Source organism: Melopsittacus undulatus, chromosome 1 (genome assembly GCF_012275295.1).
Source record: "Melopsittacus undulatus isolate bMelUnd1 chromosome 1, bMelUnd1.mat.Z, whole genome shotgun sequence".
Classification (NCBI taxonomy): domain Eukaryota; kingdom Metazoa; phylum Chordata; class Aves; order Psittaciformes; family Psittaculidae; genus Melopsittacus; species Melopsittacus undulatus.
In genome coordinates, this window is record NC_047527.1 from 37,622,504 (window position 1) to 37,636,851 (window position 14,348).

At 40.0% G+C, this 14,348-nt stretch overlaps 2 protein-coding genes across 5 annotated transcripts in view; one reads left to right on the forward strand and one right to left on the reverse strand.

The window, feature by feature from the left end:
• ASPH (aspartate beta-hydroxylase) overlaps positions 1-5,836 on the forward strand; it is a 112,282-nt gene extending 106,446 nt beyond the window's left edge. For all 4 annotated transcript variants that reach the window (XM_034073132.1, XM_034073187.1, XM_034073155.1 and 1 more), the window contains one exon: positions 1,588-5,836. In XM_034073132.1, coding sequence (XP_033929023.1) covers positions 1,588-1,738 — 151 coding nt within the window. In that variant the 3' untranslated portion in view covers positions 1,739-5,836. The remainder of the gene's footprint in view (positions 1-1,587) is intronic.
• A 1,140-nt stretch (positions 5,837-6,976) lies between these two features.
• The window catches only part of CLVS1 (clavesin 1), a 91,653-nt gene continuing 84,281 nt past the window's right edge, over positions 6,977-14,348 (reverse strand). The window contains exon 5 of the mRNA XM_005152517.2: positions 6,977-7,064. Within this exon, the coding sequence (XP_005152574.1) occupies positions 6,977-7,064 (88 nt within the window). The remainder of the gene's footprint in view (positions 7,065-14,348) is intronic.

Here is a 14,348-nt window from a genome sequence, read left to right on the forward strand (position 1 = left end):
GGATTCTAGGGGACAAGTTGAACATGAGTCCTAATGTGCTTCTGTCTTGATGAAGCCTAGCTGTGCACGGGAAGCAGTTTGAGGGGAGCAATTGTTTTCCCTCTCTTTTACACTCATGATGCTGCCTCTGCAGTGTTGTTTCCAGTTTGGGGCTCTTCAGTACAAAAAAAAAGTCATTGATAAACTAGAGGGCCTTCAGCAAAGGATGGAAAAAGATATATAGAAGACTGGAACATGTAACACATGAGGAGAATCTCAAAAAGCTGGAGTCTGTAAAAGACAAAGCCAAAGAGGAGCCTAATTACTGTCTTCAGTTACTAGTGAGTGACTGTGCAGAAGACAAAGCCAGGCTCCTCTGAAGTCTCCAGGTTATGGCATCAAAGGTAATGGACACAAGTGACAGTGAAGAAAATTCCGTCTAGATAAAAGGAAATTTTTACAATGGGATTTGTGAAACACAGGAAGAGATGGTGGAATGTCTGTGGTTGCAGATATTCAAAAATCAGCTAGTCAAGAACCCGAGAGATCTCATCTAACTTCAAAGTTGGAGCTAACTTGGCAGCAGAGGCTTGGACCACATGCCCTGCCAAGGTTTCTTCTGACCTAGATTATTCTGTGGTTCTATACTTATATCAATTAAAATTGACAGAAACGCTGATTCTTCCAACAATTAATATCTCCCTTCTAAACTGCCTCTTGCCATTTCTGTTAAATCTGGTAATTTTGTTATTTTATCAGAAGATGGAGGTGCTCAAAATCGAGCCATGTTGAATAAATTATGTGTATTCCTTTTTGTGCCTAACAAAGATACAGATCCTGGAAGAGTATCACTGTTAAAACTTAGCTCTTCCATGCTGTAGTGAACAATCACCCAGGGTATTTACATCATTTTACATCTGCTCTGATAAGCAATACTTAGCAAGCAGAGGGGCTTGCTGAGTTACATGGTCTCATCCTTTCAGTTTCATTTTGACAATGTAGTTAACCCAGTGTACACCATGGCATTGCAACCTTCCTCTGAAGAAAAATCTTTAGGCTCAGTGCTTTGAATGGATTTATGGGACAAGACTGTTCAAATCTCTGAAATATTTAGTGTGATCCGATTCTGTTGCTCTGATTTTCAGAAAAAGCAGATTGATTCAATGTAATTTGGTTTTGAACCATAAAATCAGATTACTGGTCATTCCCTCAGTTTCCATCGCTCATTATGTATGTATCTGATTAGAAAAGGAGAAAAGTCAATTACTACACTAGTTATTAATACTTGCTTCCTGTTTATTGGACTCAACTCATTAAAAGTATGTAAATAACAAATATTATAAATGTCTGAATGTGTATGTGGGCAGAGTAAGAGGAAACAATCCCTCAGTAATAAGAAGGTCCATTAGACTGATCTTTCTGTAGTTTCTTTTAATTAAAACCCTGATCCTTCAGTCTCTATATTAGGTAGTAAAGTCCTGACTGTGCAATATATACTGTTTAAATCATTCTGGTATGTGAAAGAGCATCCTCAGAGCTGATATATAGCTTGTCTTCTCCATAGCACTTCCAATACTACACAAAATCATGTTCTTTTTTGTGTTGCAGATCCTGGGAAGAAGGGAAAGTTCTTATTTTTGATGACTCTTTTGAACATGAAGTATGGCAGGATGCTGAAGATTATCGCCTGATATTCATTGTGGATGTGTGGCATCCTGAGTTAACAGCACAACAGAGACGCACCCTTCCTGCTATTTAAGGGGCTCCTGATGTGCAGAGCAGAGGAGCTTTAACCCCCTTGGAGAGGTTGTCCTATGCGAATAGGATTAATTTATCCAGCATACAAAGAATACAAGTATTGTAAGGGTTAGCAGAGATAAGGACTACATCCTGCAGTCATGAAGGACTTGATTTAAAAAAAAAAAAGGAAAAACAAAAAAGCCATGTTTTGTTTCATACTGGTACAGCACTGATGGAAGTTTGAAAATATGAATCTTGTCAGCCAAAGAACAATAGGTCTGGATTTTCAAATTAAGGAATGTGCAGATGTTTTTTGCCATGCCTGTATTATGCATGCTAAACCAGTCAGTTATTTACCCAACCATGTTCAGGCACAATATTTGCAATTCTCTATCTGGGAAATATTTCCCAGGCTTTTATCCTGGAAGTGACATGTAAGATATTTACAAACATATGCACACAACCGACTTTGAAAATCAGTATGCAGTTTTAACATTAGCTGCTTTAGGCCTAGAACATGTCCCTATGTTATCAACTGTAGATAATGTGAATGGGTTATATGTGTTTGTATTTTTTTCTAAATAATGACTGTATTTTTCTAGCATAATTATGAACAAATCTTCTTTAGTCAACCACTATTTTTTAAAATGAACAACATATATGTAAGTGCATCTCTAGCTATTAGCAGAAGGAAAACACTACATATGATCAGATCTAATGTTTGTCCTGTGTAGCCTTCTCTTGCCTACCTGGAAATGCAAACTGAAACTTGCATAACCAGCTGCTTAGGGAAGGTTTGTCCTTCTAAACCAAAATCATTCTCTTATTTAGCAGCAACCTTCAGTTTGATAATGTGACTTTGGAAGATACTGAGCAAATGTGACATCCGTAGGTTCAGACCTTAAACTTCTTAGGATTATGTGGTGAACTGCTGTTTTTCCTATCATTAGAAAAGTGTGTGTTGTGATATCTGTTTTGTACCCAGCAGAAGTCTGGGACGCTTCCTTCCAGGGGATCCTTCTAGGCTGTCCTTAGGTGTTCATTCAGCAGAAAAAAAATGTACATGAAGAACTCCTTGTGCTCTGGGGAGAAGGACAAGATCTGGCTTGGTTTTCTGCCAGAATGCAGAGCAGACAAAGAGCTTCAGGTTATTAACTTTTATTAACTTCTGCTGCCAGCATCCTACAGAGTGCTAGAAAGATCCTTTAAATGACCTAATGGTGTTTTCCTTGTCTTGAAGTGTATGACATATTGCTGAAGTAGTCTTATCCCAGTACTGTTCACTGTATGTTCTATACTTGCCATAACAGCATTTACACTATGGTAAAAAGGCCTCTTTTCAAGAACTGTTTGGATATTTAAGCAGTTAGCTGGTTTTGGGGGGATCTGTACTATTTAAATGGGAGATGGAGGGTGCAGCACCCTTCACTGTTAATTTCTAAGAACACTAATAGGAAAGAGAGACCTGAGGTTGCACAGTTGATGCTTATGACTGGCTGTTGTCTGTTCTCCCACAAAACTAGCTGGGTGTGGATGGGTGTGCTAGGATGCTCAGGGCTTGTCATGAGCAGTGGCAACATTACTGAGGGTTTTGAGAGACAAACACTAAGCAAGGAGACACTGAGGTGACTTAGTCTCCACAGCTTCAGCTTTGCTGCCCAAAAGACACTGAACAGTCATCATATTTGTAAACACTCAGTGGTTTTGTACTACTGAGACTACATCACGGTACCTAAGTATCACAACCAGAATGCCACCTTTGAGGGAGCAAAATACAGATAAGAGCTTTGCGTTGCCATAAAGTGAATGCTTTTCAGATTTTGTATTTTGCTAGGTAATTAAATCTTGTAGTACTGTGTAACACATGATGATTATGATGCACCATAAATTAGTGTAACCGGTTTCTGGAGGTGTGCACTTTAATTTCCTTTTTGAATATTAAACTGAAAAATCCTCTCTGGTCTAAGTCAGTTTTAGACAGCTGTGATAATTAAGCTTTAACAAGTTGTCTGTGTCAAAAATAACTCTGAGACTATGCACAATATACAGGAAAGTAACAGTTACCATTTAATCATAATGAAAACATAAAATATTTGGAGATGCTTTTGCAGAGCTTTAGGAGAATCATGTGCTAAAGTGGAAACAAGGTGCTTGTTATTGTGGGGGGTAAAGTATTAGAAAGATTATAAGAAATTAAATCTCCTGGTAGTTGTATAGTCACAGGGTGTATCTTTGTAAGGTGATCAAGAAGTACCAATTATAAAGTATTTTGTAGTTCCCTATAATAAAGACATAGTTTGTAAAGAAGGAATCAAGAACTGTTTAAATCAGAATTTGTGGTTTAGGAATATTTTTATTAATGTTGCATTTTAGTTTCTATAGCTCAGAGGAAATACTAAATGAGCGGTAAAAGCTTTGGGACTTTCTTTATGAAAATCCATGCCATCCTTCACATTGTTTCATTGTTCCTTTGAAGGGTTATACTTTATCTTTTCCTGTTGCAAATGGCAAAAAGATAAAATTGGCAAATAGATAAAAGTAATCTACCCAAGATGTGTGTGTGCTGCAGTAGCACTGTTTATTAAATTGTGTAGTGATATATTGGCCGTTTAAAATCTTAAGTGCCTTGAATATAGCAAAGTTTATTATGAATAGCTCCTGCAACACTGAAGTGAATCTAGTCTGTGCCTGCCTGTCAAGGAGCTGAGAGCATATCTGTTTGTTAGTTACAGTTGTAGGATTAGCTATATACATGGAGGATGATATAGAAAACTACAGGTATCATGCCTTGAATAAGTCATATATTATTTAGGTATTCCTGTTTGCCAAATAATATTTCATCTTGAAAAAGCTTTTCAACATTGGAAATGCCAATAGAAGAAGTGAATAGAAATGTTTTTTAAAATGGAGAACCATTGCGATTTAAATACTTCTTTCCTTTAGATTTATTTGCAGAGGGAAATGCCAGAAAAGGGCAATATAGTCTCCTCTTTAAAAGCAGTACATACTCATTACAATGATAGGAGCTAGATTCCTCCCTGCCTGTAGTTACCTTGCTTGCAAGCACAGTCTGTACAAGATCCTACAGTTAAATAGAGGCATCATACAGTTACATACAAGGCATCATATGTATGTATTCATGTCACAGCTAAAGAAAATAAATAATCCTCTGCAAGGTTTAATCCTCAAGGACAAGATTTCAGTGATATTTGCACTTCCTGGGCAGAACAAGTCCCACTTGAATGAACAATGATTGTAACAGGTCATCACAAAGATTCAGTGGTGAGTGTATTAACAGAGAAAAATTGTAACCCAAAGTGTTCTTCATTAATGCTGCAGTATAATAATCAGTGTCTACCTTTTATTGTCTGTTTGGTCTTTTACTTCCTGCTTTAGGCAAGTTCTCTATGACAAATCCAAATGCCTCTGAGACTTCATGAGCCAAGGGAGGTGGAGCTGTGTCCTTTTACCAGGATTTGCCATCTAGTTTTCTGTAATAGGTGGTAAAGCCACCATACCCAGGGAGGGTCAATGGAAGAAATCCCAAAGATAAATGGGCTCAGTTGTCTTATTTGTTTAATGTTCCCACAAGCCTCTGCTGCTTTTTTCTGACTCCTGTGTTGCCTTACTGGGACCATTCACTGCCTTACAGATTCGCTGTCTACTGTGGAGGCCAGGCTTTGTGTCAATGACATGCTGCTGCAGAAGAAGGGTTAGCCTGAATGAGGCTATCCAGTACAAATACTGGAGGGTAAATCCCAGGCGTGTTGATAGGATCTGGCAGGGTGTCCTTTCTGCCCTGTACAGGCATAAAATGTTGTAGATAAAGGCAGTATTTTGTTAGTCCATTTTTAGGGTTGATTGTCTCCAGTTGAACTATATGATCACTTCAGTGTATCACTTAGGAATTCAATGGATGTTCCAGAGGCACATTAAAAATTCTTGTGCCCGTTATCATCTCATTGATATATATGGTTTACACTGCTATCTTTGATATGTTGTTGTCAACCGCTTGTTCTAGTAAATTGTCAAAATATGTCAATTTAATTGAAGACTAAAGGTGTGTACAGTGGTCGTAACTGTTTTAGGAAATAAAGTCACTGCACATACGATTTGATAACGATTTTTCTTTTATTTCTTTAATCTGGTTTCCATTTCAATGAAGGGATGGGGCTGTCTTTGCAGCTAGAGCAAACAGAGAAATAACAAACTGATCTTTGGCATTTCAGTTCTTCTATTCATCCACATTTCCTTCTGGCAGAAGCTTGTACTGAATAATAAATTCAAAGTTTTCCTTTTTCATTTTAATAATGGCCCGCATCTGCAATAACCATACCCTTCTGGCTACACCTTTCACTACACTGCATGATGGGAGGGGGTAAATGGCTCTGCCAAGCTTATATTTGCTGTTGTGACCTAAATGAAACAATCTGGATTGAACCATTAATCACTGCTGAATGTGTCCAGTGGGTCTCCCTAGCAGCCGCCTTCCACATACGCACAGACGTGCACACACACACTTCTCTAATAGGCTCCCGAGTTGCCTTTGGAAAAACACATCGTTAAATTAAATAATTGCATTTCAGATTGCGTGCGTCTGCTGCCCACACAGCTCATTCCACTTAGCCGACAGTTTCATATGGGCTTTGAAAGTTAACAGTAATTTTTGCTAGATGCTGAAATGTGGCCCCCAGTAAGCAGCATGGATGAGGGGGTCACAAAGTGTCATGTTGAATGGCATTATGCTGGCACTGATTTATTTTGTTTCCTTAATGCAAAATCTTCCTGTAAAACTTGAGTACTCTGTAGATGCTGCTGTTTCTGCCCTGTATGCCAGATTAAACTGATGATTACAGTGCAAAGTTTAAGTTTGAATAGTTTCTCTTTAGAACACACTTAACCTTTGCTTCTGTAAAACTGAGCATCCCTGCTGGAGTCTTCAGAAAAGCTACTGACACACCCTGGTTTCTTTGAACAGAGAATGCAGTCCCATAATTTCCAATGCTTTAATGTCATAAGTCAAAAACAGAAAGGTTTTTTTCTATGGACAGACTCCTGTGTCAACAGAAACTTCTCAGTTTTTGTTCAGTGTTGGCTTCACAGACAGATGGCTGGTGACAGTTGTTACTTGTCAAGAAACATGAAGGACTTGTTCTCAAGCAAAACACGGGCATGAGTATGTGTGTTGTGTGCTCTGTGGGTTCCTGGTATGGTGTAAGTCTGTTGATGTATATGTTCATATTGAGCACGTGGGAGCTCAGTCCAGAGCCAGCAGTGGTTGGGTGTTCTCGCTTTCTCCCTGGTCTTCATGTTTCAGCATGCCAGCTTCCACCACAGACTGGGACCTGAAAGCAAGAAGATATGCATGCTAGTGAAGGCTGCTGCAGAAGTATTCACCTTCCTGGAGTCCCTTTGCTTCATTTTATGGTTTTTGCTTTTGTCCATTTTCATCTTAATGGCCTTTTAATTCTTTTCTGTGGAACTCATGTTGAATTTGAGAAACATTCCTTTAAATATGAGCAGGGAGGGATATGACTCCTTGCAGATCTCAAATGCTTATAGTTTAGTGCTTAGCTACCATACATAATACTGGACGGACCTAGCAATTTAAAGGCCTGATTCTGAGATACCATGAGATTGTTGGCGCTTAATGACTTTCCTAGGCAAAACTGCTCGTGCAACTGCTTGTTAGAAAGCAAAGACATCTGTACAAATGCTTGCAGAAGTGAGTCTCAGCTCATGCTTGTTACAGACCTAAAGCAGATAAATCACATTTTACTGATGTAGAGGTTTAAGGAGCAAAACATCTATGAGTTACCCAAGATCAATGAAGAAGCCAACGTTAATACAATAACAAAGGAGCTTCTGGTGTGCCCAGTCCTGTGCTTTATCCATCTCCCTGCCTATGCCCTTGAAGAACTTTATACAGGGGTAGTCTCTTTAAAATTAATTTCTGTCTTCAAGATGGGAAGCATTATTTACCCTTTGTTGTTACTGGTCGAAAAAACTATAAACCAGACCCAGTATATAAATGAATAAACACTAGAGAAAGTGGAGCATCATGATTTCTTGTAGTGACAAATACTTAACAGGTTTAAACTAGTGGGAAAATTAAAGACTATTTCATTTTCTGAAGGTCTGTGTGCTCCAGTATTTGCTCATTGTGCTGTGAAAGGAGGAACTGTTGAGTTTATTGCTAGAGATTTGTTATCCTCCATTTTCTATGGCTTAGGCTAGGAGCTGCCTCCCAGTTTGGAGTGGGCAATAAGCTTTAGAGCAAAATTGCAATGTGTATCTGGAAGATTTAAAAAGCAAACTTTTTCAAACATAGGGGTAGCATTTTCAAGCCCATGCATTTGCATAGTGCATAATATATTTTTAAAGAGTCAGTTTTCTCATGGATAGCTTTTAGAATTATGGGTAGCTCTCATTCCCTATAGGATCTGTTTGTAATTCCCAGTTGTTCATTCTGGTATCCTCAGTTTAAGCCTCAGCTATTTCATGAGATTAGATATCACCTCTCTTTTGATAAGAATCATTAATAAATTGCATCCTTTGGTAACTGCAGCACTTGATCAGGAATGAATACCATGACTGTGAATAACTTGTGTGATTATTTTTCTTATTCTTATGCCTGGAGCTTTCATTAAAGCATAATAAAAAAATTTCATTTGAAAAAATGTCTCCAAAGAGAGATAACAAAAACTGGATGCTCAATGGGAAGATTTTATGCCAAAGTTTTCAAAGAAAATATGTTTGCTCAAATGTTTTTGCAGTGTATTTTTACAGTAACATGACATGCGTGATGTTTATGACTGCATTTTAATATAGAAAGGCAGCTGGTTCAGGAGATTAGGCAAAAAGGCAATTTACATATTTCTAGTATGTGGCAGCAAAAACATCATGTGGCTTTGAAACTGGTACAGAATGGATACAAATTGTACATCAACAGGTCCTTATTTTCTTTTCTGAACAACCAGTTTAATTTTTTTTTAAATAGTACCTTATTAATGCTTGTTACCAATGTATTGTTCCTGTCTGATCCACTGCTCTACAATGCAGATCCATTGAAGCATTTGCCAGCACAGAATCTTGGAATGGTTTGGGTTGAAAAGAACCTTAAGATCATATACTTAAGCCCCCTTCCACTAGACCAGATTGCTCAAGGCGCCATCCAACCTGGCTTTGAACACAGCCAGGGATGGGGCAGCCACAGCTTCTCTGGTCAACCTGTGCCAGTTTCTCGCCATCCTCACAGTAAAGAACTTCTTCCTAATGTCTAATCTAAATCTACCCTCTTTCAGCTTGAAGCCCTTTTCCTATTGATACTTGTTCTTATAAGAAATCCCTCTCCAGCATCCCTATAGGCCCCCTTCATGTACTGAAAGGCTGCTATGAGGTCTCCATACAGCCTTCTCCAGGCTGAACAGCAGGAAATTTTGTTCTAAGACACGTGAAAATCTCAGTTTTACATTTTATATTGACTGCTGATTACCTCTCTCATATAATTACACACACAAAAAAATATATTCTTGCATCTATAATAGCAAGATACCAGTTTTCTCTCCATACCGGTGCTCAGATGCACATCACGTTGGGAGCAACATAGTCCCAAACTCTGTATGCAGGTCCTACACTGTTCCTTTTCATTCAGAGACAAAATGGCTGGAGCATCAAATAAATGCATTGCAGCCCACCTGAAATCTAAGCTCAAGATGCCAAATGATTCAAATGCAATGTTCAGCCCTTGTGAATAATAGAGAGATTCAGCTGAGATTTTAGTTATCTCCCAAGTTCTGAACCAACAACCTTTCATCTTTTTCTGCTAGAAGCTTCTGAGACCCCTATCCTAAAGTAAACAGTTCAGACTTCTATCTGAAGGTCACAATTGTGATTGAAACAATCACTGGTATTTTCTAAGACCTCACAATAACGGACTTACTGTTGTGTTTTCCGTTTTCCAAATGCATCAGTTTTTGCTCTGCTGAAAAAAGTTCCCAGTTTTGTTTTAAACTTTAGGTTTATATAGGAAAAAAGAGAAAGTTACTTAATTCTTAACAAGATCTGAATACAATTTTTCCATATTCTTCATTTATGGTAAGTATTAAAAATGTAGATGCTCAGAAAAGCTTTTTGGCAGTATATATCAATGCAGATCACAATCTAATGTAATAACTCCATGTGAAAGATATGTTTTATGGGCCTAGAATATCCTGGAATATGTATTCCATAGATATACTTTATTTAATGACAGAGAAAAGATGATTTGCAATAGGCCGCTGTTGCAGAAACCATTTTCAGCTGACCAGTAACTATATCTTGTGGTTGTAGAAATTAATATAAGACAAATACTATTTGAAAGAATGCACCCTATATGTTGCCTTTCTGCATCTAACACACGTTTGGTTCAAGGGAAGCGGTCATATTCTAGGTATGTGCAAGTTTACACAGTATTTAGTGGGATTTGTATGCTGACTAGTATTGACCCTAGGACTAAGACTAGTTTCTGTTATAAAAACGCTGCTCCCTGGTTTAACTGCATTAACATTTTCTTCAGAGAACTTTACAATTATGTTTCTAATTTTTAAGTAGAATCTGATCATGGTGCTTGGAAGGTCTTCAGGTATCTAACTCCAACTTAATTTCCCATAGGAAAATAAACTGCAGTCAGGCACCTAAGCACCTTTCCCCTGACTAGTCCTTTTAATTTGCAGCCATCTTTGCATTAAAAACACCAAAGCACCCTCTTTTACTACAGTTTAAGGCATTTTGATCTAAAATCATAAATATTAATGTGTAAAAATATGAACCTGAAGCCAGACTCTTCTCAGTGATACCCAGTAATACTTCATTACAGTGTATGTGCTACATACACTGGTATGTGGCACATTCCCTGTGTTTGCTGCAACTTTGGAATTCTAAATTAGTATATTTGAGTTCAAAGCCTTCTGGTTTTCCTCCTTTCTCAGCTAAAAATTCTCAATAATCAGTTTGGAAGATGCTTGGGTGTAGAGGGTTTGGTTGAGTTAAACACAAGTAGATAATTGTATCACATATCACAGTCACTGTGCCAGGCCCTGAGCTGGCTAATTCTGAAGTAATAAATAGACAAGTCAATGCCCACAGATATTCCTAGTGAAATTTCCAAGGCTAGGTAACCTTGCTTAGGAGAGCAAAGTGAAAATGGAAAGAGAAATGAATTCTCAGTCTCTTTCTGAAGCCTTAAATACCATTTGAGTGTGCTCCATTTAAAGTGTCAATCAAACCCCCCATGGTTGTTTTTACTGTTCAGCAAGAATATTTGAAAGTCTGGAAAATCAACACTACCCAGCTGTTTCTCCAGCAGGTCAGCCATATATTTCAAATGACAGCACTGCATAGGTATGTACATCAATATCTAAGAGAGTAGATGGCTTTATGTGGGTGGCCATTTGAATGCAAGTATCTCAAATTCAGTCAGAAAACATTTAAGAAGACTGGATGCATGTCTTCTAGCTGCGCTGATTTCAGAAGGCTCCTGTCAAAGTACAGCTGGAGCAAATCAGCTCACAGGAGCTGATGTCTGTTGGGTATCAGTTTTGTTTCCCATAAAAAATCAAATGCTAAAATTGTGCACTGAGCTAACAGTTACTGTCAGCATACCATGCCATGCTTGCCTTAAGACATTTTCCTGTTCTCTGATTCCTCATTCTATGCTTTTTTCATCACAACAATGCTGATGTGCTGCAGCCCACAGGAGCAAGGACATATTACATTGTGCTAGGATTCCTTTGGAGGGTTTTGTGGAGGAAAGAGGAGGGTGGCATGCTTTTTTACCCATGTGCAGGAGGCTTCAAGCTGTCAGAGTGACACACTGCAGCCAATCAATCAGACCACATTGTGTGACTCTATTCATCCACTTCTCACCTCCCATCTGCTCATTTCCCTCTAATTCCTTTCCCATTTCAGCAGCAACTCAGGGCTGTTCATCTCCAAACTATTCATTGCCTTTATAGATCATAATAAGCATTTTTTTAGATCACACCTGTAAATGTTTGTAATGACAAGGTCTGACTGGCATTTCTTTCTCACCTTCCTCACTCCCCATCAGCCTAAAGAAGTGGGTGCAGCACCCCAGTGTGTGCTCTGCAACACACCTCGAGACTATGCCTTCATCAGGTGGCAAAACCAAGGATTTCCCCCCAGTATTACAGAAACAATGCAGATGTGTATGTGTGTAGTAACTGTGCTAAAGGTACTCCTTTATTATTGAAAGCACCTGAAAATGAAATGCACAGAGAAGGCATCTTGAAAGACATATATGCTCCTGCGAGTGGTGCAGGCAGATGTAGGCAAGCTCTGCTCAGCAGTGCACAACTCCAACCCAGAAGCAATGAAGTGTGGCTCTCTGCCCCGGCTAATAAGCCCTGCTCAAATCTCTTGCTAATGCAGCTCTGCAGCTTCTGCACTTGCACTGTCTCACAGCTCGATGTCAAGGCAGCGTGGCATTGTGCAGCAGAGACCTGCCTGGAGGGGCAGCTTTGATATACAAACCACAGCACTTCAAGGAGATGAAGCAGCATCTGTGTCTAGGGGCACAGCTGAGCTGGTTAAGTGATACACCAATGTGGTGAATCAAAGTGTGAAAACTCTGACTTAACCTTATGCCAGCCCAGTGCTTAGCCCACAGGACAATGGTGACAAGCTGCTGCACTTCCCAAATGGGAGCTGGTTTTGTGGCCACCATGGCAGTAGTGACAATCTTTGTGCTGATGGTTAGCACATCCTAGGGAGAGGTCTCTGTCTGCCCTGGCACATCACAGCCAGGGGTGACCATGGTCCAGATCTCTGTTTAACTCCATGTGTGGTGAAGTCTGTGTGAGTGCATCTGTGCTGCTAAAGATGTGACTGCTGCAGAGTGAAGCTCAGCATGAGACCCCTCATCCTCTGTGCCCTTCAGCTCTCTCCAGGCCCTTCCTTCCCCAACAGCTGGCCCCAGCTGCTTCTCCTGACCACAAACCCTGGGCATACCTCGCTGCAGGCTGTGCACCAAATAGTGGTAAGGATGATATTACACCACATTTGGCTCTAACCATGGCCCAGCCAGCTCTGCACCCTGTCCTCTGAGACCCAGAGGAGAGCAAGAGCAGGCACTATGTAGGCCAAATGCAGCCAGGCTACTCTGTCAGATGCTAATCCTGATCAGTACAGACAGGAATTGCCAGTCTGTGCCACCCTGCTTTTCTTCATCAGTATGGTTGTACCTGATATCTCTCACTCTTAAATGCTCTGAAATTCTGTGTCAATATATTGCTTTGGTCACATCCCAAGACCAGGAGATGGGAAAGACACAGGTGGGAGCCTGTTTTTTCTGCTGTAGTCTGACTCATCTACATGCTTTTTTTCACACAGAAGGAATAGGAGCACCTGCTTCAGACAGAAGTTCCTGGAAACCCTTAATCCCCCAGGGTGCTGTATGTAAGCCTAGTTATGGGGCCAAATAAAGACAGCACAGCAGCAGCAGTCAGCACCGATTTACAGCAGATTCAGTGAGAGCTGCTAAAAGCTGTACAGAATATGACACCCCAGCAAAGTTCAGGCCAACTAATGAAGAGAATTTTCTTCTCCCACATTATCAGTATTACTCACACACATGCATTTTCCATCACCATTCCTGCTTTTCCTGATCATTCTAATTCCTTTGCTCACCAACCACTCTTTCTAGCCTAACATCTTCCAGTCTCTCTGCTTAGACACTCTAGATGTTTACACCTGCCTCATATTTTTTCTGCCTTTTTTGCTCCCATTCCAGTGACTCCAGTTCCCAGTACCTCAACCGGATTTGCCACTGAATCACAGTCTCCTCACTTCTGCAATAAAAGGGAAGAAGAAACCCCAAGAGCAAATGCTGTCAGTATTCTTACCCTCCTGTGCTACATCAGAAATTTCCTGTCCTTAACAAGAACAGCAGTGCATCACGAAAGCAACCCTGCAGATCTATGATTTAGGCTGGAAAGCAAGCACCAACACAGTTGAAAGAGCCAAAATGGCCAGGTATGTGGGGGTGTCGTGACCTCCAGAGTGTGCCCTAGCCCCAGGAGCACTCCTTATTCTTTCTTGGAGGGCTCTTTCCTCCCCCAGTGCTCAGGGTATTCAGTGCCAAGCTGGTAAGTGGCTATTTATTTTGCTTTCTCCTAGCAGTTCAGCGTGTGGCTCTGTGACACATTTGCTGCCTATTATTCCAAGCCTCAGTCTGAAGATAGCCTTTGTTAATTCCCTCCTGAGCTTTTCTGTGGAGTTCATCAACACAGTACTTTTGTGCCTCTTAAATGCAAATTCATTTACTGCCATAGCACGACAGTGAGCATTTTTTTCCATTTCCATTTCACATGTGGAGAGCTGAAGCACAGTTAGATTAGGATCCAAGTATTCCTCTAATGTGGGGTGCCCATTTCCCAGCGCCAAGAGGGTCTCATTTTGCAGAGTGCTCAGCATTATGTGGCAGCTTCTGTGTTCAAAGCACATGTCCTTTGATTTGTGTTGCAGGTGAGCGCTGAGTATTTCTGGAAATTAGACCCCAGAGTCTCTAGCTTGGCAAGCTGAAAATAAGCAACGTTCAATCCCACCATCTGTGTGAAGGTTGGCTAAAC